The 22,786-nt window shown below is 42.9% G+C and overlaps 2 protein-coding genes across 4 annotated transcripts in view; one reads left to right on the forward strand and one right to left on the reverse strand.

The window, feature by feature from the left end:
- Positions 1-22,786, forward strand: part of LOC146628517 (uncharacterized) — a 171,512-nt gene that overhangs the window by 76,590 nt on the left and 72,136 nt on the right. The gene's annotated exons all lie outside the window — the stretch shown is intronic.
- On the reverse strand, positions 770-22,147 carry LOC146628519 (NACHT, LRR and PYD domains-containing protein 3-like). 3 transcript variants are annotated; one of them, XM_085359578.1, is made up of 9 exons: positions 22,020-22,147; positions 18,648-18,709; positions 12,351-12,430; positions 11,092-11,374; positions 8,930-10,739; positions 8,668-8,841; positions 7,340-7,513; positions 7,013-7,168; positions 770-2,041 (listed from the first exon to the last, which is right to left on the reverse strand). In XM_085359578.1, the coding sequence occupies exons 4-9, from the start codon at positions 11,363-11,365 to the stop codon at positions 790-792; spliced, it is 3,840 nt and encodes a 1,279-aa protein (XP_085215704.1). In that variant the 5' UTR covers positions 11,366-11,374; positions 12,351-12,430; positions 18,648-18,709; positions 22,020-22,147; the 3' UTR covers positions 770-789. The 3 variants fall into 3 exon arrangements, with proteins under 3 accessions (XP_085215704.1, XP_085215705.1, XP_085215703.1); XM_085359579.1 differs by lacking the exon at positions 18,648-18,709; XM_085359577.1 differs by lacking the exons at positions 12,351-12,430; positions 18,648-18,709.

A 22,786-nucleotide genomic window follows, 5' to 3' on the forward strand; every position in this document is an offset into this window, starting at 1 on the left:
CTGATTAGAAAGACAACAACATGGACTGTTTCTGGATCATGTCAGTGACATGTTACTTTCCCACAACCACTTTACTAACACTGAGTCACCATGAGAGGAGCAGCAGAAACAAGCTCACACTGACAACTTTAGAACAACATTAGAACAACGTGACAGAAACACATGTATTTGTGAAGAACACAGAGTGACTTTGTGTTTAATTTGTGATATCAGGGAGGGAGCTGTTCTCACACACTGTTGTACTGATCATTAAACAGCAGGTGGCGACCTCACTTCAGTTAAAGCACAGTCACAGAAACACACTGTGGGCTTCATATATTTGTGTAAAATTATAGCTGCTGTATCATTTAAATTTGGGATACTTTTTGACGTTTTGATTCGGACAGGGGGAACAAATTGCGGCAGGATCAGCTCAGATCGTGCTCCCAACGCAGGGGAAACCAATTCTGCAGGGGAGACCTACCTTGGCACTTGTGCAGGTGAAGCCAAAGGGAAGATGCTTCACCGTATTTTCTAGTCTTTGGCTTGGAAGAAAGTTGGTTTGGAAACATACTTGGCAATGCTTCATCTCTTGCTTTGCGTTTGTGTGTGAGCCCTGTCAAAAACCTGTCAATTACGCTAGCATTGTCCAAGCGTTCTTTTTTTTTTTTTTTTTTTCATACCGCCCCACCCGCCCCTGCAATAGCTCTGCACTCACCCCTAGGGGGCGGGCCTCACACTTTGGGAACCTCTGTGTTAAGGTATTAAAAAATATCACACTGTTAAAAAACAAATGAATGTGAACCTTCTTCAGTCCATTTTTAAATATTTTCCCAGCTGCTGTTTGAACCGCAGAGCTGCTCTGGTTCCTTCATCCACTCTGCTTCTCATCTCCTCCAGTTTCTGGACCTTCTCTGTGTTTCCTTTCTCCTTCATCTTCTCAATCAGGAAGTCCAAGTGGACAATGGAAGATGCTGAATCAGCTTTCAGAGCTTGCTCATCCAGTTTGACAACAAGTTTGTAGGACTCATTTAATAACTGTGACTCATCTGCTGTCTGTTGGATAATTTCCTTTTCAGGGTTTCCCAAAAGATTCTCTATTCTTTTCCTATAATTTTTATTTTTCTTCAGACCTTCTGGAAACTGTTTCAGTTCAGTCAGGCCACATCTATCTTTCAGATTTTGGATGCAGGTCGTCAGTCTGATTCGTTCATTCAGAACTTCCACAGATATCATCAGTCTTTGAGCTGTACCTTTTTCCAGAAAGGCTGTGAACTCTCTCATTCCTCTCTCTGTTACTGTCCATGCAAATTCCAAACTAATTTCGTTTTCCTCTGTTCGCTCTTCATGCTGGCAGCTATTAAACAGGAAGTGAACAGGCTGATTCTTCTCATTTTTGGCACATTTAATGTTTGCTGCTTCAAGAGCTCGAAAAGCATTTTTAGGACGTCTTCCATCTGAGTGTGTGATCAGAGCTACAACATTTTTCTCCATGTTTTCTCCAAACAGAGACATCACTGAATCAAAGACATTTATCGCTCGGTCACTCAGTCGATAATCTGACATTTTCATCACCAATCCCAGTGCATGAACTTCATGAACTCCATTCTCTGATCCAAACAAGTCCAATAATTGCTGACTGATGATGTCATGTTTAATCCCTCTGGTGTCTCCATATCCAGGAGTATCGATGATGGTCAGAGAGTAGGGAAGAGTTTTATCTTCAAAACCAAAGATCTCGTACACGATCACATCTAATGTCTGACTTTCTGCCTGACTTTTCTTCTCCTCCTCTACGATCTGAAACCAGACTTCATCCTCCCACTTCACTCCCATGCTGTAGTTAAACAGAGAGTTGATCAGAGTAGATTTTCCTGCTTCTGTTTCACCTACAAGTAAGATGGTTTTATTTGGCTTGTTTGGATTTTTTTCACCAACAGTTATTCTTGTCAGAGTTCCAAACTTCTGTTTTTTTGTTCTCAGCTGGTAAACAGCAGGAGGTCCTGAACGGGTCAGATCACTGTTGGAGATGATGTCCTTGTACTTTGAGATGTTACTTGTCCTGCATAAAAAGCAGAGTTTCAATCAGAAGTTACAATCGAAGTACAATGTTTTTGAGTAGTCATGTCTGTGCCTCTATTATCTGTATTACTTGCAGGATTTTAAGGCACCTGTATTTCAGTACTGTGTCAAATTACAGCTGCTGTTAGTGATGTGTCGGTCGCGAACGAAACAGCTCTTAGAGTCGGCTCTTTGAAGTGAACGACACGAGCCAGCTCCTTATTGGGAGCCGTGTTTTTTTTTTTTCTTTCTTTCTCTCACCCTCTCTCTCGCGCTTTTTCACTTCACTCCGCATGCGAGCCTTGTGCTTGCGCTGAGCAGAGGGGGGAGGGGCGGTAGTTAAACTCGCAGTAGCACAGGAACAGAGCGGCAGGGAAAGAGAGAGAAAAAGAGCCAGGGACAACAACAAGGGACAAATCGTCACATTAGAAAGGTATGGTAACAGTGTTGCCAACTTAGCGACTTTGTCGCTATATTTTTCAGACTCCTTTAGTGACTGCGGTAATGCAGTCATCTAGCCATCACAACTTGCCTTTTTGTTAAACCCGCTCAAACCCTAACACTTGCTCATTTTTCCTGCTTCTAACATCAGATTTGAAAAGGAAATTTTCACTTGCTCTACTAACAGTAGTGATGGGATTTCCGGCTCTTTTAAGAGAACCGGCTCTTTCGGCTCAGCTCACTAAAAAGAGCCGGCTCTTCAGGTTGTTTTGTTGCTTTAATTAATTTATTATTAACAATAATATAAAATTATGCACAAAAGGAATTACTAATGGAAATAAAAAAGTGGTTTTATTTATATATGTTTATATATAAATATAGGCGGTCCCCCCTAGAGACAAAGCACGTTCAAACTCCAAAACACATTTCTAGCGTTAACTGAACTTCCAAAACAGAGCTACCTAGATCACTTAAATTACACAATTGAAAGCATATGTGTATTGTTTGTGTATTTATACACAAGCACTCATATATATTCAAATAATTAAAAGAAAAATGTTCATTTAGAAGGAGTCCTATCGGGCTTGGTTAGCCTGTGGAACTACGGAGGCAGCTGACAAGGTATCGACAGGCCAAGCGGAATGCGGCTCGGGCAGTGGCTGAAGCAAATACTCGGGTGTGGGAGGCCATGGAAAAAGACTTTTGGACTGCCTCGAAGAGATTCTGGCAAACCGTCAGGCGTCTCAGGAGGGGAAAGCGGTGCTCTACCTTCACTGTGTATAGTGCTGGCGGAGCGCTGCTGACTTTGACTGAGAAAATTGTCATGCGGTGGAAGGAATACTTCGAGGACCTCCTTAATCCCACTGACACGTCTTCCGAGGACGAAGCAGAGTCTGGGGATGAGGGGAATGACCTGCCAATTTCCGGAGGCGAGGTCACTGAGGCAGTTAAACAACTCCTTGGTGGCAGAGCCCCTGGTGTTGATGCGGTCCGCCCCGAGTTCCTGAAGGCTCTGGACGTTGTAGGGCTGTCCTGGTTGACATGCCTCTACAATGTTGCGTGGAGATCAGGGGCAGTACCCCTGGACTGGCAGACTGGGGTGGTGGTCCCCAAGAAGGGGGACCGGAGGGTGTGTTCCAACTACAGGGGGATCACACTCCTCAGCCTCCCTGGGAAAGTCTATGCCAGGGTGCTGGAAAGGAGAGTTCGTCTGCTAGTCGAACCTCGGATACAGGAGGAACAATGCGGTTTTCGTCCTGGTCGTGGAACACTGGACCAGCTCTTTATCCTCTCAAGGATACTTGAGGGTGCATGGGAGTTTGCCCAACCAGTCTACATGTGTTTTGTGGACTTGGAGAAGGCATTCGACCATGTCCCTCAGGGTGTCCTGTGGGAGGTGCTGCGGGAGTATGGGGTGTCTGGCCCATCACTACGGGCCATTCAATCCCTATACAACCATTGCAAGAGCTTGGTTCGCATTGCCAGCAATAAGTCGGACTCGTTCCCAGTGGGTGATGGGCTCCGCCAGGGCTGCCCTTTGTCACCGATTCTGTTCATAATTTTTATGGACAGGATTTCTAGGCGCAGCCAAGTGGCGGAGGGCTTTCACTTCAGTTGCCTCAGAATCTCATCTCTGCTTTTCGCAGATGATGTGGTTCTGTTGGTAGTGACCGAAAGAACAAGATCGCGGATACAAGCGGCGGAAATGAGCTTCCTCCAAAGGGTGACTGGCCTCTCCCTTAGAGATAGGGTGAGAAGTTCAGCCATCCGGGAGGGGCTCAGAGTAGAGCCGCTGCTCCTCCACATCGAAAGGAGCCAGGTGGTTCGGGCATCTGACAAGGATGCCTCCTGGGCGCCTCCTGGGTTCCACCGGGAGGAGGCCTCGGGGCAGACCCAGGACACACCGGAGAGATTATATCTCTCGGCTGGCCTGAGAACGCCTTGGTGTTCCCCCGGATAAGCTGGAGGAGATGGCTGGGGAGAGGGAGGTCTGGGCTTCTCTGCTTAGGCTGCTGCCCCCGCGACCCGGCCCCGGAAAAAGCGGATGAAGATGGATGGATGGACGTTCATTTACCTGTTCCTACCACACACCAAACCTGGTCGTTGGTACTTTCTGGCTTGTGTAGCCCATAGGTAACAAAAGCTCAACACTGCCCCTAGCATCCTGGAGCACTTCTGTTATCTTTTGTACGTGTTTTGGAGTTTGTACGTCCTTCGGGGCTTGTATGTGCTTCGGAGTTTGTACGTGCTATGGAGTTTGTACATGCTATGGAGTTTTTACGTGTTTTGGAGTTTTTACGTGTTTTGGAGTTTTTACGTGCTTTGGAGTTTTTACGTGCTTTGGAGTTTTTACGTGCTTTGGGGTTTGTACGTGCTTTGGGGTTTTTACGTGCTTTGGGGTTTGTACGTGCTTTGGGGTTTGTACGTGCTTTGGGGTTTGTACATGCTTTGGGGTTTGTACGTGTTTTGGAGTTCGTTTGTGTTTTGGAGTTTGTACGTCCTTTGTCTGTAGGGGCCACTGTAAATGTACTTTATTTAATCACTCCACATAAAATGTAATAAATAAATCATATAATACAAAAACCAACTATTCACATTTCAACTTTTAACTATTTACATTTTCATCTTTTTCCTTTTAAACAAATTTAAAGTGAAACAACACAAAACACTGCAAACCACAACACAATTAAATATAAATTAAAATATGAAAAAGAAAAGAAGATGCATATTCTCTGTCATAAGGGCCTGCATGAATAAACTTTCTGAATCCTTTATCATCCACAACTGAAAATAGTTGTGGATGATTACTATACCTCTCTAATGTGACGTTGTTGTCCCTGGCTTTCTTTCTCTCTCTTTCCCTCCCGCTCTGTTTCTGTGCTACTGCCAGTGTAACTACTGCCCCCCTCCCCCCCCCCCCGCCCTCTTCCCAGCGTAAAGCACAAGGCTCACGTGCGAGTGAAGCAGAAAAAAAGTGCGAGAGAGAGGGTGAGAGAAAGAAGGGGAAAAAAAAACCCACGGCTCCCAATAAGGAGCCGGCTCACGTCGTTCATTTCAAAGAGCCAGCTCTAAGAGCTGTTTCGTTCGTGACCGACACATCACTAACTAACAGGTGCGATGATAAAGTGATAATGTTATTAATTTCACCTGTCAGTGGCCACGATGTTAACTTTTGATAAGTGTACACTGACTTTATAAAACACTGGAAATTAAACTCTAAAAGCTAAATAAGTGCAAACTTGATAAACTAAATCTTACTTCATGTAAGGTGGTCACATGACAAATTTCACACAGAAATGTGGAAGGTCTTTTTTATCAGAGCAAGAAACAGTGCCTGAGGGTGTTTAGAAGTCTCTGCTGGCACTGTGACTGAAACTCCCTAGGTGTATCAACCCTCTGGGGTCGACGGATGCGCCGGCGCATCAAAATCACATGACCAATTTAAGACGACACAGCTACAAGATGAAGTGACTCAGAGTCTCCATTTGAACTTGGGTCGAAAGCTATATACCAGTTTTTGAATTGTGTCGATGGGCCACGTAACACCAGAGTTATGATAAAAAATACACGCACCGTTTTTTCCTGAACAAAACAGTGGTGTTTACAGTGGGAAGAACGGCGTTTTCTATGGACAGCGCTAGCAAACACTCTCTGATTGCGAGTGAAAAAGGAGAAAGAAAAAACACCCCTTCCCTATTAGTGTTACAGTTTACCATGTCAGCCAATCAAAAAAGTGAAATGGCAACATGTGGCACTTGGTTGTCTAGGGAGAAGGGGAAGTTTTAGGAGTGACACCCGCGACTGAAAGTGGGCGAGCGAAAGAAAGAGAGAGAGCGAGTTTTCATATGTGACACATTAGTGACGTTTAGCGTGTTTGGAGGCTATAGTTAGTGTGTTGTGTAGTTATTGTTTTGTATTGTGTGTCAGTTATACTGCTGAATTTCACATTTTCTCCAAAAAAACCATAAAAGGCAGATTCCAGTGTAAACGCTGTTACTGAACACAAACTATTTTTTTTGGACTGGCACAAATAATTTGTGTGCCTTCTTATTTGATGCAGAACACCTGATTGTTCTGTAAATAGTTTTAAATGGTCATATAAAAAAACGCCTGAAGCTTTGGCTGAATTTTTAGGTAAATAGTACCATATAACTTTGTTGTTTGCAAAACTTGTGCATAATTTTTAGAAATGTACAATTTCTATTTGCATTTCAAGTTATGAAAATGATTCGTTAAACATGTTTGTGGGTTTTACAGTAAAAAATATACCTTTTTTCTACTCTGATTTTTAATTTTTTGTCTGAATTTAGATCAATTGTGCTAATATAGTATGTCAAAATGAAAAAATAACTCGTATTTCAGATATTTGAGGTTGTGCTGAAAATAATGATACCAAACAAGGCAAGATAAACATCTTTTAAAGGTGAAATATAGAGGTAAAATCAAAAGTAGTCAAAAATGGCCAATTCTACCCTGGAACCCATAGGGTTAATTGAGAATGCAGAAACATTCAACAGATGTGTAATCTCACCAGACAATGGTCTTTGTAGAGCTTTCATGCAGGTTTTTTCCTGACAGCCGCAGCTTGTTGTTACTCAGGTCCAGCTCTTTCAGACTACATGACTGGGAGCGGAGAACTGAGAACAGATCATTACAGCTTCTCTCTGATAGGTTACAGTTACTCAGCCTTAAACAGAGCAGCAGATATAACAACACATTACAATCCATTTATGAAATATTTGTGGTAAACAATCAGTAACATTTACTTGCCATACATGTTGCCATAGTGCCATATGTTCTAATGCTAATAATCTAATGTAGCAGTGTTAAACTTCTGATTAAACAGCTGAATCCTGACCTCAGAGTTTCCAGTTTACAGTGTGGATTCTTCAATCCAGCTGAGAGAAGCTTCATGCCTGAATCCTGGAGCTTATTGTTACTCAGGTCCAACTCTCTTAGATTGCAGGACTTGGAGCTGAGAAGGGAACATAGAGGTTCACAGCTTCTCTCTGACAGATTACAGCAATTCAGCCTTTAAAACAGAAACAGAAGGAATGTAAAAAAAAAACAAAAAAAAAAAACAACTCATCGCACACACACTCACTCATGTAGCCAACTGAGGAACTAAACAAAAATTTCACACAGATGTTAATGATACTCTTGATACAGATGGAATGTAAATGTAATATGAGTAAAAGCAGAAAGCAATATTTTCCAAATCATTTACTGATTAAATTAAATTAAAAAATAATAAGACAACATATCAAATATTGGATCCAGGACATGTTATTATTTTTTGAAGTCGGGTATTGTGTTCCAGTTATGAAGCATGTGTACTTAAACATTTAAAATTTCTTTGCTGAACCTTCTGTCAGTAACTGTTGGCCTCCTCCTGAATCCTTCAAAGTGTATTTGGAATGTATGATTAATCAGATTTGTCAGTATGTTAAAAAAAAAAAAAAAGCTATAGTCAGATTTGAAAGTGCTGTGATCTGGAGATGTGTAGAGCAATAAAAATTATTTAACCCTGAGCTCAGCCTCACAGGATCATGCTTTCAACCTACATACCACTCTCAGTGCATGAGTATCACCATGTGGTGGTAGTACCCTATAATTTAAAGAGTGACTTTGGTCAGCTGCTAATGTTGATTTTGCTGATGCAAGGTAGACTGAAATGAACAGACTACAATAGACTGTTGATGATTTTTGCAAGTATGTGTTTACATTTCTTTCATTAGTTGTCAAAAATAGCTAATATCATAGCTATGTTATGATATTATGATATCATAGCTATATATGTAACATTATAGTAATTGTGCTTACTCTGCTTATGGTTTACCTGGCAAACGCATATGTCAAGAGGCAGTAATAAGATAAATGAACCAGTTAGTTCAAAACCCCTCTGTATAGGAGCTACTGTGTTGATGATTTTTATATATTTCCATTCCCATTTAGTGCCTATATGTTTTGGAATTTGCATGTATTTGCATACAAGTAATAATGTGTTGAATATGCCTTGTTGTTTTTCTGACATTTGCCAGGACTTTCTGATTCCTGATTGGTTTGGAAGTTGTTCTATTGAAGTGTGCCAAGAGTAAATGTGCTGCTAAGAAAATTATTCATCTCACGCTTGCTGCTTCTCTTAGTTAAGAGAGCATTAGTACCATATAACTTGGTCTGACAAACCTGACAGTTTGCAGTTTACAGTGTGGATTATTGAGTACTGCAGAAATCAGCTTCACTCCTGAATCGTGCCGTTTGTTGTTACTAAGGTCCAGCTCACTCACACTGCAGAACTGGGAGCTGAGAAGTGAACACAAAGCTTCATAGCTCCTCTCTGAGAGGTTACAGCAACTGAACCTGAAGTGAAAAAAGAAAAACTGTAAAAGTGATATTGTTTTCTTTGGATAAAGGGGCACAACAATTCAATACATTTCCTTGCACTTACAGAGCTTTGTTAGATGCTTCAACCACTGGCAGCAGACCTAGAAAAGCCTTTTCTGAACCAGAGTATTCCTTCAGGTCAAACACAGTCAGATCTTTTTGGGATGACAATATGATGAAGACCAGAGCTGACCACTGAGCTGGAGAAAGGTCATCTAAGACTGTACCCAATCTCAGGAATTGCTGGATCTCCTCCACTGGAGAACCATCCTTCAGCTCATTCAGACAGAGGAATAGGCTGATTCTTCTCTCAGGAGATGGATTTTCTCTGACATTCTTTTTCACAAGTTCTACTATTAGCTTAATGGTCTGTGAGCTACTTCTTGTTTGCAGCAGGTCTTGTAATAGAGGTTTGTTGGTCTGCTGTGAAAGGCCCAGGAGGAAGCGAAGGAACAAGTCCAGATGTCCATCCAGACTCTTTATGGCTTTGTCAACAGTTTTACTGTAGATTTCTGGTATATGTGTTTGGCTGAAAACATTTCCAGGTCTCTTCAAACAAGTCTGTGAATGAGCCAAATTGTCTTCAGTGATAATATCTGAGACCACAAACAGAGCAGCCAAAAACTCCACTACACTCTGATGGACAAAGCTGAACACTTTTTTCCTGCCCTTCTTCAGCTGATGATCCTCTTTAAAGAACCAGAAAAATGCATTTGAAAGCTTTAAGGGTTCTGTGAAAGTGCTTTCATCCTCTGTTAGTTCTTCACTGAAGATCAGGCAGCTTTTCTCCAGCTGGTTAAAAGCCAGTTTTCCAATCATTTTAATGCACTCAAGGCTTTTTTCTGGGCCATATTTTTGCTTCAAATTTCTGATCTGAACATTCAGGAACTCTGTGTAAACCTCAGTCAGGGTCTCCGGCAGATCTCCTCTCTCTTTGCTCTTCAATACCTCCTGCAAAACTGTAGCAGTGCTCCAGCAGTAGACCGGGATGTGGCACATGAAGTGGAGGCTTGGTGATGACTTGATGTGAGAGATGATTCTGCTGGCCTTCTCCTCATCTCTGAATCTCTTCCTGAAGTACTCCTCCCTCTGTAGCTCCGTAAACCCTCGGACCTCAGTTACCATATCAATAAAATCAACAGAGATTGCTTCTCCAGGCCATGTGGTCATCCAGATACGAGCAGAGGGAAGCAGGCAACCTGTGATGAGGTTTGTCAGCAGCACATCCACTGAGGTGGACTTGGTCACATCGACAGGTAGTTTTTCTGTGGCAGTGAAGTTCAGCTGAAGGCAACTCTCATTCAGTCCATCCAACACAAACAGAAGTTTGTATTCACTCTTTTCAAAGTCTGAGTTTCCTGATGTCTGCAGTGTTGTGAAGATGCTGTTAAGCTCCTCCTCTTTGATGTGCACACTTTCAGGGATACACATGTGGATGAGTTTGGCAAAGCTGTACTCTTTGTCCTTTTGCAAATTCAACTCATTAAACATGAAGGGAAATAACAGATCTACATCCTGATTGGTTCTTTTTTCAGCCCAATCCAAAACAAACTTGTGCACCAGGAAGGTTTTACCACTTCCTGCTTCCCCAGCAGTCAGCACAGTTCTTATATTCTTTTTAATGCCAGAAGGATGTATGAAGATGTTGCTAATTTCAGTTCCTGCAGGCCTTCCAGAGGCCATTTCAATCTGCCTGAAGTGACTGGTGGTGTGTGTTTCTCCTCCAGCTGTGATGTACAGATCAGTGTAGATGTCATCCAGGTTCTTTTCATCTTTCTTTGATGTCCATCCTTCTTGTTTGCACATAAACCTGACCTGAAGATTTGACTGAAGTTGTTCTTTGTAACGTGTTATGGGCCGTGGAGACTTCACATCTGTATGACATGAACATGTAAAGAACAAAGTTTTAAACTTCCATTCCACGCAGACTTAATAAGTAAAAATCGTTGTGTTTTATTTAAATAAATCTGTCACTGCCAGTTTCAGTAACATAGCATATTTCATTATGTGTAAATCAATGTGTCTACCAAAAGATAAAAAAAACATTTTAAAAAACTGAGGGTCTACAGTCTCTTAAGGCGATTAAAAAGTTAACATATACACATAAATCCACTCTTTGCATTTTCAGATTGAAGTTATCTGCCTGTCACCTGCAAAATCAGCCGTAAAGACCAGTCTGATCCTGAGTGATAACCAGACGACATGTGTGGTTCTCCAGCAGTTTACCTTGTGCTGTTGTGCTGATGGTTGATAATCGCTCTGTCAGATCATTTCTGCTGATCTTTGTTAAAGTTTTCTTCACCACCTCCAAAGACTGCTGATTGTAGGTCTGTACTATCTTATCTACTGTTTCTGTCCTCTTTACATTCTCCAGATGACTCTTTGGGATAAATGGGAGGCCATCCAGGTTGTGTGGCTGCTCCAAATACCACTTGAAGTCACTAAATTCTTCATCTCCCAACTCTTCCAGTGTCCTCAAAAGCAGCTCTTTACTGGTCATTGTTTCCTCCTGAACAAAGATTATTTAAAAAAAAAAAAAAAACCCAGTTTCACTCATATGTAGGATCACTTTTAAACCTGCAGTTTTCTGCATGTATCCTAAACTGCTGTTTTATAAAAAAAAAAAAAAACAATAAATACTTGAAAACTGGAAGAAACCAAGCTATTAAATTAGAACATTTATGATGCCTATAAAAAGCATATCGCTCCCCTTGGACAGAGTTAAAGTCAAAATATATACAGCAGGTTACACTGTACAGTGAAATTCAGAAATGTTGCCAGTCACCTTTTAACACACAAAAATATTATAAAAATTCTAATAAAATAACAATTAAGAAATTTACAACAGAAAGTGCAAGAAATAAATGTGACAAAAACAAAATGAGTGAGTTACAGTGAGCACTATTTCTACCACTAGATGTCTATCGATTGCAGATTACAGTAAATTTGAGTTCTGCTTTTTTACCCCTACCAATTAAAGCATGGTCCTAATACTGTTTGTCGCAAAAACACACAAACAAATAAATAAACAAAAACATTTAGGAATAAATAAGGACAAAATTGATACAATCTACTAAATATTTTGTGGTAAATGTTTCAGACTGGATCCGCTGGATCCTTTGTCATAAGTATTTCTATAACAATGATGCTGAGTTGTTCAGAGTTGGCTGAACTTTTCTGTCGGTAAGCACTCCAGTTAGCTAGTGTTAGTGAAACTGTCTATGAAATGTTATTGTTGGACTCGGACACTTTGTGAATAAACTGTCATACGATGTGACAGGTGACATAATGTCAGCCTATAACCACAGACAGCTACTCACAATAACTAACTGTGACAATATCAGGAATAAATAAGTATTTTTATGCAATTTTTGTGTTAGAGCCCTGACTTCAGTGCAGGAGGCTTGAGGCAAGGCTTTCCATGGTCGAGCAGCCACATCCAAGTTTAATATGCAACTTGTCAAATGCATCGGTGTAAAGCTCACCACCACTGGACAGGACTGAGTTTGGTGTGGAAGAACTTGACTGGTCTGCACAGAGTCCTGACCTCATTCCAACAGAACACCTTTGGGATGAATTAGAGAGGAGACTGTGAGCCAGGGCTTCTCATTCAACATTAGTGTCTGTCCTCATTAATGTGCTTCAAAAATTCCCATAAACACACCTAAACCTTCTGGAAAACCTTCCCAGAAGAGTTATAGCTGCAAAGGGTGAGACGGCATCATATTGGATTTTATGGATTAAGAATGGGATACCTTTCAAGTTATATACATCTGAAGATGGACGAGTGAATACTTTTGGCAATATAGTGTATGTTGTCAGTCTCTAGCCACAAACATAAAACATGAGTACAGAACAGCAATGTCCATCTCAAAAAGATGTGATTAGCATCTGGATATCCTCCTCACCTTAAGCCTCATCTCCTGAACTGGGCATAAAAATGCTGATTTATTCCCAATACTGTCGTAGGTACTTATTGCCAGCAGATTAGACATGCAACCCTCTCGTTTCTGGACAGCTGACAACATGCCAGCTAAATAATAACAGCTGTTTATAACCCATAATTATGCTAGCTAACATATATAGCTCAAATAGCCTAAAACTCAAAATTTCCCTTTGATAATCAGTTTAATTATATTCTCACATCATGTGAGAGTTTATTTGCTACATGTTTAAATCCAACAAAGCTAGATATATTAAGTAACTTAAAAAAAATGTTATTTGAATGAAACTCCAAAAGATTTCATGACTGGACTAAGCACACAAATTTTCAAGATCCTAGCAACACCCCTGTCTTAAAGACATCAAGGCCTGAATAAACTAAATTGGCCTTAGGACTCTCAGGAATATGGTGACTAATTAGATGCTTTCTCTGGGTGGCATTAACTTGGCCTCCAGTAACACTGAGGAATCTTGAAGTCATTTCTGACCAGGACGTTTTTAAAATTCTTCCTGCACAGTGTGTCTTAAACACTCAGGCCCCATCTTATCTTAAAGATTTTACTGTACTTTATTATCCTAACAGAACACTTCACTCTCAGACTGCAGGCTTACTTGTTGTTTCTAGAGTATTTAAATGTAGAATGGGAGGTAGAGTCTTCAGTTTTCAGGCCCCTCTTCTGTGGAACCAACTCCCAGTTTGGATTCAAGAGAAAGACACTATTGTGGAGGTAAACACAGATGGCACGAGAGCTCTCGATAAACATTGCTCATTTATTACTCATCACCACAGAACTGAACACTTTCCCTCCAAAACACAGCAACAACACTTCCTGAGAACTGGGTGTGAGTGGAGCCCTCCAGTGGTCCACCACACATGCCCCCCCCCGAACACCCAGTAGGGTCATCCCCTAGTCCAGAACCCTTGCTTTAATTAAACGTCCAGAACGGCTGAACCGGGGAGGTGGAGAGCTGGCGGAGGGGAAATGAGCCTGAGGGCCAGGCTGGCACAGGCGGTCAGGAAAAACTGAAGATAGCTCGGGCCCCGCCAGGTGGGGGGCGCTCCCAGAGGAAGAAGCAGGGTTGTCCAGTCCAGTGGAAGGCGAGCGGCCACGGCGGGGGGCCTGAGCCGGCACCACCTGGTCATCCAGAAGCACATGTGCTGGTTTAAGTCTGTCAATAGAAACAGCCGACCCCCAAAATCCAAAAGGAAATGCTTCCGGCCCGGTTGAATAACCCGAAAGGGGCCGTCATACAGTGGACGCAGCGGAGGCCTATAAGCGTCATGCCTGACAAAAACAAACTGCGAAGAGTCCAACGACCTCGGAACAAAGGTGTCAGGCACACAATGGTGCACTGGGCCAGGAAGAGAAAACGAGTCTCTTGGGGGACGGAGAGACAGCACAGAGGGAGCGAAGCACGGGGGTGGGCTCTCAGGCAAGAATTCCCCGGGGACCTGGAGGGGCTGACCAAGGACAAGTTCAGCCGGGGAAACCCCAAGGTCTTCTTTAACCGCGCAGCGCAACCCCAGTAAAACCCATGGAAGGCGGTCAACCCAGTTGCCATCTGTGAGAGAAGCACGGAACGCAGCCTTAAGCGACCGGTGGAAACATTCGCACATCCCGTTGGCCTGCGGGTGGTACGCAGTGGTGCGGTGGACCTTGACCCCCAGGCCGTCAGCCATGGCAGACCAAAGCTCGGAAACGAACTGGGGGCCCCTGTCTGAGGTAATGTCGGCGGGGGGACCGAAAAGCGAAACCCACGTTGACAAAAATGCCCTGGCCACTGCTGCTGCTGTAGTGGACGCCAGAGGCACTGCCTCAGGCCAGCGGGTTGTGCGGTCCACTACAGTCAAAAGGTGCGTGAAACCTTGTGACTGCGGCAGAGGACCAACCAGATCCACATGCACATGATCAAAACGCCTCCCTGGAACGCGGAAGGATTCGAGGGGCGCCTGTGTGTGCCTATGGATCTTAGCGCGTTGGCATGGGATGCACGCGTGCGAACACCGGGGGACCGACCGTCGGAATATAATGTTCAACCCTGTGCTTCGTTGCCGTGTTCGAGAAATTAGGAACAGTCAGTGAAGGGAACTCCAAGAGCAAACGCTGAAAAACATTCCCTGAAGTCACTAAATTAGCCCGATTCAGGGGCTCGATGGCGCGAGTGAAACAGGGCATTGAAGAAAAAGACAGTGCATCGATTAAGCGTCTGTTAGCGACATCGACCAGCAGGCCGTGGGCACAAAGAAAATCAGCGCCCAAAATAGGTACAGAGCTAGCGGCAACAACAAAGGTCCATTGGAAATCCCGGCCATGAAAACAAACAGTCACGAACCTTTCCCCGAACGTTGCGATGGGAGAGCCATTAGCCGCAATAAGCTGCGGTCCGCAGCCCGCTGCTAAACTGTCGGCTCCGGACGGGGGAAGGAGGCTCTTCTGGGAGCCGGAGTCGACCAGGAAACGTCTCCCAGAGCGCGAGTCTTCTATGAAGAGCAGTTTTTCTTTGTCACCAGCAGTCGCCAGCAGTCGCGGCCGCTACGGCGCGCTGGCGGGGTCCATGTCCCAGGGTCGGAAAAGCGCAAGGCGGCAGGCAGCGGCGCTCTCCGGCGCCAAAACGCTGATGGTAGAAACAGAGGTCCCGTCCTTGGTGTCGCTGTGCCGCGACCTTTGCCGTCAGCGAAGGATCGGGTACGTCGTGGCAGGTCACTGGGGAAGTGGAAGGCGCCGCCGGCGAGGCTGGAACTAGGTCGTGATCGTGGAAAGTGCGGGTAGCCAGGAGAATACGATCCGCGTCCTCAGCCAGGGAGTGATAATCCTTCGTGCCCAGAAGCGGAGAGTTGGCGAGGCCGGCTCTCACGGCCGCCGGCAGCTGTCGGAGGAAGATGTGGGCGAAGAGGAATCCCCCGTCGTCCGGTCCGAGAAAGGATAGCATGTGCTCCATCAGTTCGAGAGCCGTACCGCCATCCAGGCCTGAGAGGGAGAGGAGCTTCTCGGCTCGCTCTGCGTCGGTGAGGGCATAGCGCCGAAGAAGCAGCTCCTTAAGGGCGGCGTACTTCCCTCGGGTGGGTGGGTCCCGGAGGAGAGTCAACGCATGACGGGTGGCTAGCGGGTCGAGAGAAGCCACCACATGGTGATATTTCGTGTCGTCAGCCGAGATGCCACAAAGGGCGAACTGAGCCTCCACGTGCACGAACCACGACAGGGGATCGTGAAGCCAAAAGTCCGGCAGCTCGAGCGCCACAGCAAACGTAGCTGCAGCCGGAGGCAGAGAGCTGGCGGCTGCTGATGCATCCAGAGCGGAGTCAGCGCCACCATTGGACTGCAGCATGTTCGAGTCAGGGGTCACCAATGTGGAGGTAAACACAGACGACACGAGAGCTCTCGATAAACACTGCTCGTTTATTACTCATCACCACAGAACTGAACACTTTCCCTCCAAAACACAGCAATAACACTTCCTGAGAACTGGGTGTGAGTGGAGCCCTCCAGTGGTCCACCACACTATCTCTACTTTTGAGATTAGGCTTAAAACTTTCTTTTTTGATAAAACGTATACTTAGAGCTGAATTATGTAAAGCTGAACCAAAACGTAGTTATGCTTGTATAGGTTCAGGCTTCTCATGATGCATTCACCACTTCCCCTCCATTCCCTTCTTTTCCATCCTGATGTGTTTACATGCCACCACTGAACATCCTTGAATTTTGTCTTCTCTCTCCTAGAGAGAGAATATTGTCCCCTCTGTCTATTTGGGGGCCACTGGTAGGTGCAGTGTGTTCGATGGCAGTCACAGATGGATGCTGTTCACACATTTAATGGGCTGCTTATGATAATGCAGTATATCCAGGCACATGCAGAGGGGGGAGTGGAAGGGGGTTGATCACCTGCCCCTTTCCTGATGGGTGCCCCAAGTGCCCTTTTCTTGAGGTAAATGTTTATTTATTTATTTTATTTTATTTTTTAAAGTGTGTGTGCGTGTGGAGTCCTGCCTGTGCCCCTCAACAATAATATTTAACTATTAATCACATTTTGCTAAATAAAAGGATCTGGCGTCCATCAGTCACATGACTGCCATTAACTAATGATCGCCCTTGACGCCAGAGCGCACTGGTTACGTACCAGGAAAGAGCTCTCAAAGAGTACGCACATTTTTTGCCGTCTGGGCGGTGCAGAGCTGTCGGAGAAACAGTTAGTTGGGAGACGCAGACTGATGCAACAAAAACCAGTAAGTAGGGTGTACAGCATACACTGTAGTCTATAGCACACAAGAGTGGTAAGCTGGCTTGTGGCAAATGATGAACTGAAACAAATGAGCGTGCTGTGTGTGTGTAACAGCGCGACAAATATTACCTGTCCTTTAAGTAACTGCACAAGTAGTGCTGGTCATAGCTGCTAGCTAACTGGGTAAGGGTGTCATGGGTCTGTAGCGCTGTCCACTGTTTTAGGGAAGATATTTAGTTTTAAAGTAACTTACAGGGCATTTCCTTGCTTTTCTGGAGGGCTTATATTTCATTAAAAATATTTAATATGCATATCCACATAATTATGGATTTATTTATTATTTAAACACTGTATTTTAAAGAAAATACATTAAGAAATAGATTATATTAGATTTATATTTCAAATAGGACAATATGCTTATTTTACAGCAGCAACAATACTGTATCGCTACAATTTAAACATTTAATAAGCTTTCTGCCTGCACAGAGTGGATAGTCAAACAAATTGAATCATCATAAATACTTTTATGTATTACTTTTGTTTTATGTATATAGATTTGTTGTTTTTATTATTACTCATGATATAACATTGTCCACATATGTACTGTAAGGACAATGTGTCCAGACTTGTCCTTAGAGGACATGTTTAGCAGCTGTGTGAGGCTGCTAAAGGCAGTGGATCCCTCACCAGCTGGAATAAAAAAAGTACAGGTAGCAATAACATATGTAATAGTTTTTGCATTGCAGAGTTATTCCAGTATAAAAAACAATAATAAACACAATTGCAATGTTTTGGTTCTACAACATTTTCTATCATTACTTTCTTGTGGATTAAATGGAAGAGTTTTTAAGTGTGGATAATTAAATAATAGATGGATGCAATAGCAAATTGTGCCTTTTTCTCAGATTCACGGCGAGTGGAGAGTGATAGCTGAGATGAGGAGATGGAGGAAGAGAGGCAAAGAGTGATTCACAGGAGGAGCCTAGTTTATTTCTCACAGTTTTGTTGCCTTGTGGTTCCAAGCGCTGTCACCAATTTTTGCATTTTATTATTATTTCATAACACTTGTTTAATCAGCGACCATTTCTCCCGTGGACTTTTTACAGTCTACAGTCTCAAATCAACACAGCCCTGCCTTCCAGCACTATCAGCAGCAGGAACAGCAGCAACACGTCAACAGCAACATTGTACCCCATCGGGTAAAACATAGGCTATGTTTGCTTTGCATTGTCCCCTTGAAACTTGTCTGCACACTTCTCTGTGTGAGTTCTTATGTCCAGCACAGGTTTATACCTGTCACACACGGTGGACTACAATCACTTTATGAGATTACTTAAGTTTCAGTCATTATGCTCCTACTTCATCACCTTCACCCTGAGCTGCTCTTTCACTCTGTCCTCTGCAACAGGATGTGAGGATTTCTTAATGCTGCTTCACTTCAAAAGAAACAAAATGCTTTGCAGCGAAGTTTCAGTTTGAATTTTGATTTGATGTTTCATATTAATGATTTCACTTCCACACTGCCACAGCTCTGCCCGGCTATCATAGAAAATGTAGTTTAATACATATGAATTAAAGATCTAGTGTTCAGATCCAAGCTAGAGATAGGACGTTTCACTTACAGTTCAGTTAATGTCCATCACAGCAGCAGGCGCCCTGCATCAGGATAAACCCAGTGAGGCTCCTGCACAGGTACACAGGTGTTTTAGGTAATCGCAGCTTTTTCTCTGTTTTTTGGTTAACTGAGAATAAGATGGTCGACACTGACGTTTCAACACTCAGCAGAACTTCCGAAGGGCGGACGTTTCGAAACACAGCTCAGAAGTGTGGTTCAAAACACGATGGTCACATGACCGTGTGCCTATGGACAGTGGTCACATGTCCGTGGTTTCAAACATAAAAAAACATGCAGAAAGTTTGAGTTTGAGTTTTGAGGGTTTTTTTCTGCTATATGGGCAGAAACTGAAGGATTATTCCTGCTCATTCACACACACATCCTCATATACAGGAGATTTATTTCTAACTGTTCTCAGTTTTACTCTCTCTGACACCTCAGTGTAAGCACACCCTCAGACTGTAGCAGTAATAAATTAATATTATTATTATTATAAAGAGTAAAGCTAAAAAAAGTTTCATCCTCTGCTGAGGAATGTGTTTACTCAGGTTGATTAGATATCTGTCAGTATGAAATGGGCGGATGTGATTGGTCATAATTAACCCAGATGGGGGCGTTAAAACGAAAACACATCGAGTCTTTTATTGAAGTCTTTATTATTGAGTTAATTGAAATTTTAAAAAAAAACAAAAAAACGAATGGCAGCTTTTTTGTTTAACAACGTGTAAAACAAACGTCATGACCGTGAAGTCCGTGAGACATTCGGGATTTGAGTTTGTTTATTCAGCGCTTCGAAAACCTGAAAAGCTGTGAGGTCATCACCACAAAAACAGCAGCTTTTTTCTCACATTATTATTTCATGTATAAACTGAGTTACTAAACAGCTGAAAACCTCATTCATGTTATTTTTGCTGAGGTTCGCTGTTCACAGTTAGTCTTTAATAATTTGAACATTTTTCTTTCTTGATTTCTGCTGAACATGTCAATCATACCTGATACTGTACAATATAAAGCGCCTTGAGGCGACTGTTGTTGTGATTTGGCGCTATATAAATAAAATTGAATTGAATTGATACCGTCATATAATAAATACTCCTGTTTAGAATTATGCAGGGTTTATTTTTTTGAATCATTGTTTTAAAGAATGACATTTTCATGACCTGACAACAGCAAAGGCTGTCCAAAATTTGAAGGCTGCTCCAAATGCGGCCCACAAATGCGTCCTCCTTTTCCCCAGATTTGAAGGAGGGGTCTGGCGTATCCTTTGTGGCCCACCCTATCACAGGATTCATTGCGAATCGAAGGCTGAAGAATGTTTTGGGGGAAAATGGCAGACAGTCTAAGCGGTCCAAAATTAAACTTCTAAATATAAGTACTGGGTTTTTATGTCACTAAAAATATCCAGTAGAACAGATGTTAGCATAATGAAGAATCTTTGAGTAGGCCAGTTCCTTCAAAGGATGCAGCCCCTGAACTCGGACAGTTCCACACGTCACATCATTGACGTAAATGCGTTTTAAATCGCTGAAAGCAGAAATTCAGCCAACGTGAAGATGATCAGAAACTTTTTTTGAAGTCATTGTTTGAAGGCTTTTGATTGGCCAGCATTTCTTTGTGGTTAGGGTTATATAGCTAGCTTTTTTGGCCTGCTCTTCACAGCACTTCAAATCATTTTGGGTTTTTATGTGTGTGCTTTCATGTGCACAGTGATATAAGTAACCCTGCTTAAAAAAAAGACTGAAATCTCTTTGCAGGTGAACACGTGGACAGTCTGACTGATCCACTTTGTTTAAACTCTCCAACAGCTCCAGCAGCTCAAAGTGAAGCACGAAACTGTGATTCTGACACAGAGCCCACAGACTCCAGGTTAATGCTCAGCGCCCTGTTTTCAGTCTTTAGATCTTTGCACGATAACAGATTCAAAACCATCCTTCTTTTCATTCACCCTGTCTGTTTTCATTTTATTCATTTCTTATTTTATTATTTTTATCATCAACATCCTTTTAAACGTTTTGATGAACGAAGATGCAGAGTCAGGAAGTTTTTTTAAAAGGTTTAAAAACGTAGGAGGAAGTTCTCTGCTCCATCCACTCTTCCTCACTCTTGATTCCATTTTCTGAAAGTCCTTTGAAGTGAATGTTTTCCACTGTGTTGCAGTCTGCTGACATCAAGGTCAAATGGTGGAGAGTCCCAGATGTCCCAGTACGACACCAACTCTCTGCCATCTATAATCCAGTTTTGAGATCCCTTCCCAGACGCCTTAACACCCACTCACATCCTGGGCCATCTGACCTCAGGAATTCGCATGATAAGGTGGGGCCAGGTTTCACAATGAGCTCACCCGAAACTCTGGCTGATTGGGACCCACACCCAGTTTCACACCTTGGCTCAGGCGATTAGAGGATCATCAGGGGGTCCTTTTGTCCCTCTGTGGGGGGTTACTCCCACTAGGTTTATATCTGGGACTCTCCACCATTTGACCTTAGAACTGAAGAAGCTTCTCGGATGAGAGGTGAAACGTCTTCAAGCAACTTAAAGAAGTCCAGACGCTTTTCTTTGCAAGCTCCTTTGACAATGTGTTATTATTTTCTAACAAAGGAAATGTGCTGATTGATATGGTCTGATATGGCCACGGACCGGTTTATGCTCGACAATATTTTCATGGACCGGCCTTTAAGGTGTCGCGGATAAATACAACAAAATAAAACTAGTACCGGTACCGAAAAAAAAGATTTATTCATAACACACGTGAAAAGACCCAGGAAAACCGAGTTAACGATAAAAACGATAACAAAATAACGCTGAAAACCGATAAAAACCCTGAAAACCATACATTTCACACCTGAGCCTCAACTCTCGCGGCCCGGTACCAAACGACTCATGGACCGGTACCTGTCCGGGGGTTGGGGACCACTGTCTTAAAGAAACGACAGCAGCGCCTTCAATGCTGCACACAAACAGAGCAACAGCGCCCCCTGCTGCAGAACCCAGAACTCCCACTCTGAGCTTTGACTTCTCCAGGCAACCTTCTTTTAGTATTTAGAGAATTCAAACACACACTTCAGAGTCACTTTACTAAGTCAGAAACCTTCCTAACCAAATCTACTGAATCCATTCTCAAATCCATCCAGCTAATTCAGCGTGTGCACATCTTTTTTAATACAGCAGTGAATATACACATGACTGCTGAGAGGGCACCATGCTGACTCAGCCTTAATGGATCCAAATGCAACAAAAGCTGTAAGAAATAAATTGTGAAAATAAATGTCAGTAGTCTGCAGACTTTTGGCAGCATGTGACTGTGTAAATCTGCTGAAGATTAAATGGAATAAAACTGAATGACTAAAGTAAGCTACAGTTCTTCAGAGTTTGTACTTACATGTAGTATTTGAGTAAAGACACTTTCAGGATGCTCTGCTGGTTCTGGATGAAGGTTTGTTCCCGGCTCTGTGCTGGAATATTTAAGTGAAGCTGATCGTTTTACCTGTTTGTGTTTGCTTCATTCACACTTACGTGTAAAGACGTGATATGAATCCGGCCCAAGGTCCGCTCCGCCTTCTTGAAGGTGGGACAGCTCAAAGTTCAGCTGAACACGCTCCTCCTTAAATGAGATGGTCTAATCTGAGCTGCAGGTTCATAGTCCACTTGAAAAAAGCCCAACACTGAAACACTCATTTCATTTTTAAACCTTCTAAGGTTTTTATTCTAACACATCGTTGGTTAGACAGCAGATAAATGCTTTCAGTCTTCACTCAGGAACATTTTACTTGATTGTAATATTTTAATTTAACTAATAAAAGATTTAATAAAAGAAGGAAGTAGCTTTATTAGTCAGTGAAAACTGAAGCCTTAGACTGCTATTCATTGTAAAGTCCAGCAGGGGACGACTCCTCCGGTTTTCTAAAGAAGCCTTATTGTACAAAAGCCCAAGAAAACATGATCCTGCTGCTCACTGTGAAGTCAGTAAACCCTCTCCTGGTGAATTTATTCTCTGAGATGCTTATTTTGAGTCTTATTGGATCAAACATGAAGTTGTACATTTTGGTCCCATTAGAGGCTCAGAAAGCACGTCACCGTTTTTACATCTGCTGATTTAATTACTGACTTGATGACTGAATGAAGGTTTGTTCTTGTTCATGTCTCTTA

This window comes from Diplotaxodon limnothrissa, linkage group LG7 (assembly GCF_057381915.1).
Source record: "Diplotaxodon limnothrissa isolate DT_005_m linkage group LG7, D_limnothrissa_male_GT1.1, whole genome shotgun sequence".
Lineage (NCBI taxonomy): Eukaryota > Metazoa > Chordata > Actinopteri > Cichliformes > Cichlidae > Diplotaxodon > Diplotaxodon limnothrissa.

Excerpts from the sequence above, each read along its gene's own strand:
- LOC146628519 (XM_085359577.1), bottom strand. The coding sequence starts at position 11,365 with ATGACCAGTAAAGAGCTGCTTTTGAGGACACTGGAAGAGTTGGGAGAT. Across the intron at positions 8,842-8,929 it reads GAAGCATCTAACAAAGCTCT|GTTCAGTTGCTGTAACCTCT; the intron begins GTAAGTGCAAGG and ends TTTTCACTTCAG. Across the intron at positions 2,042-7,012 it reads TCTACAAAGACCATTGTCTG|GACAAGTAACATCTCAAAGT; the intron begins GTGAGATTACAC and ends CTTTTTATGCAG.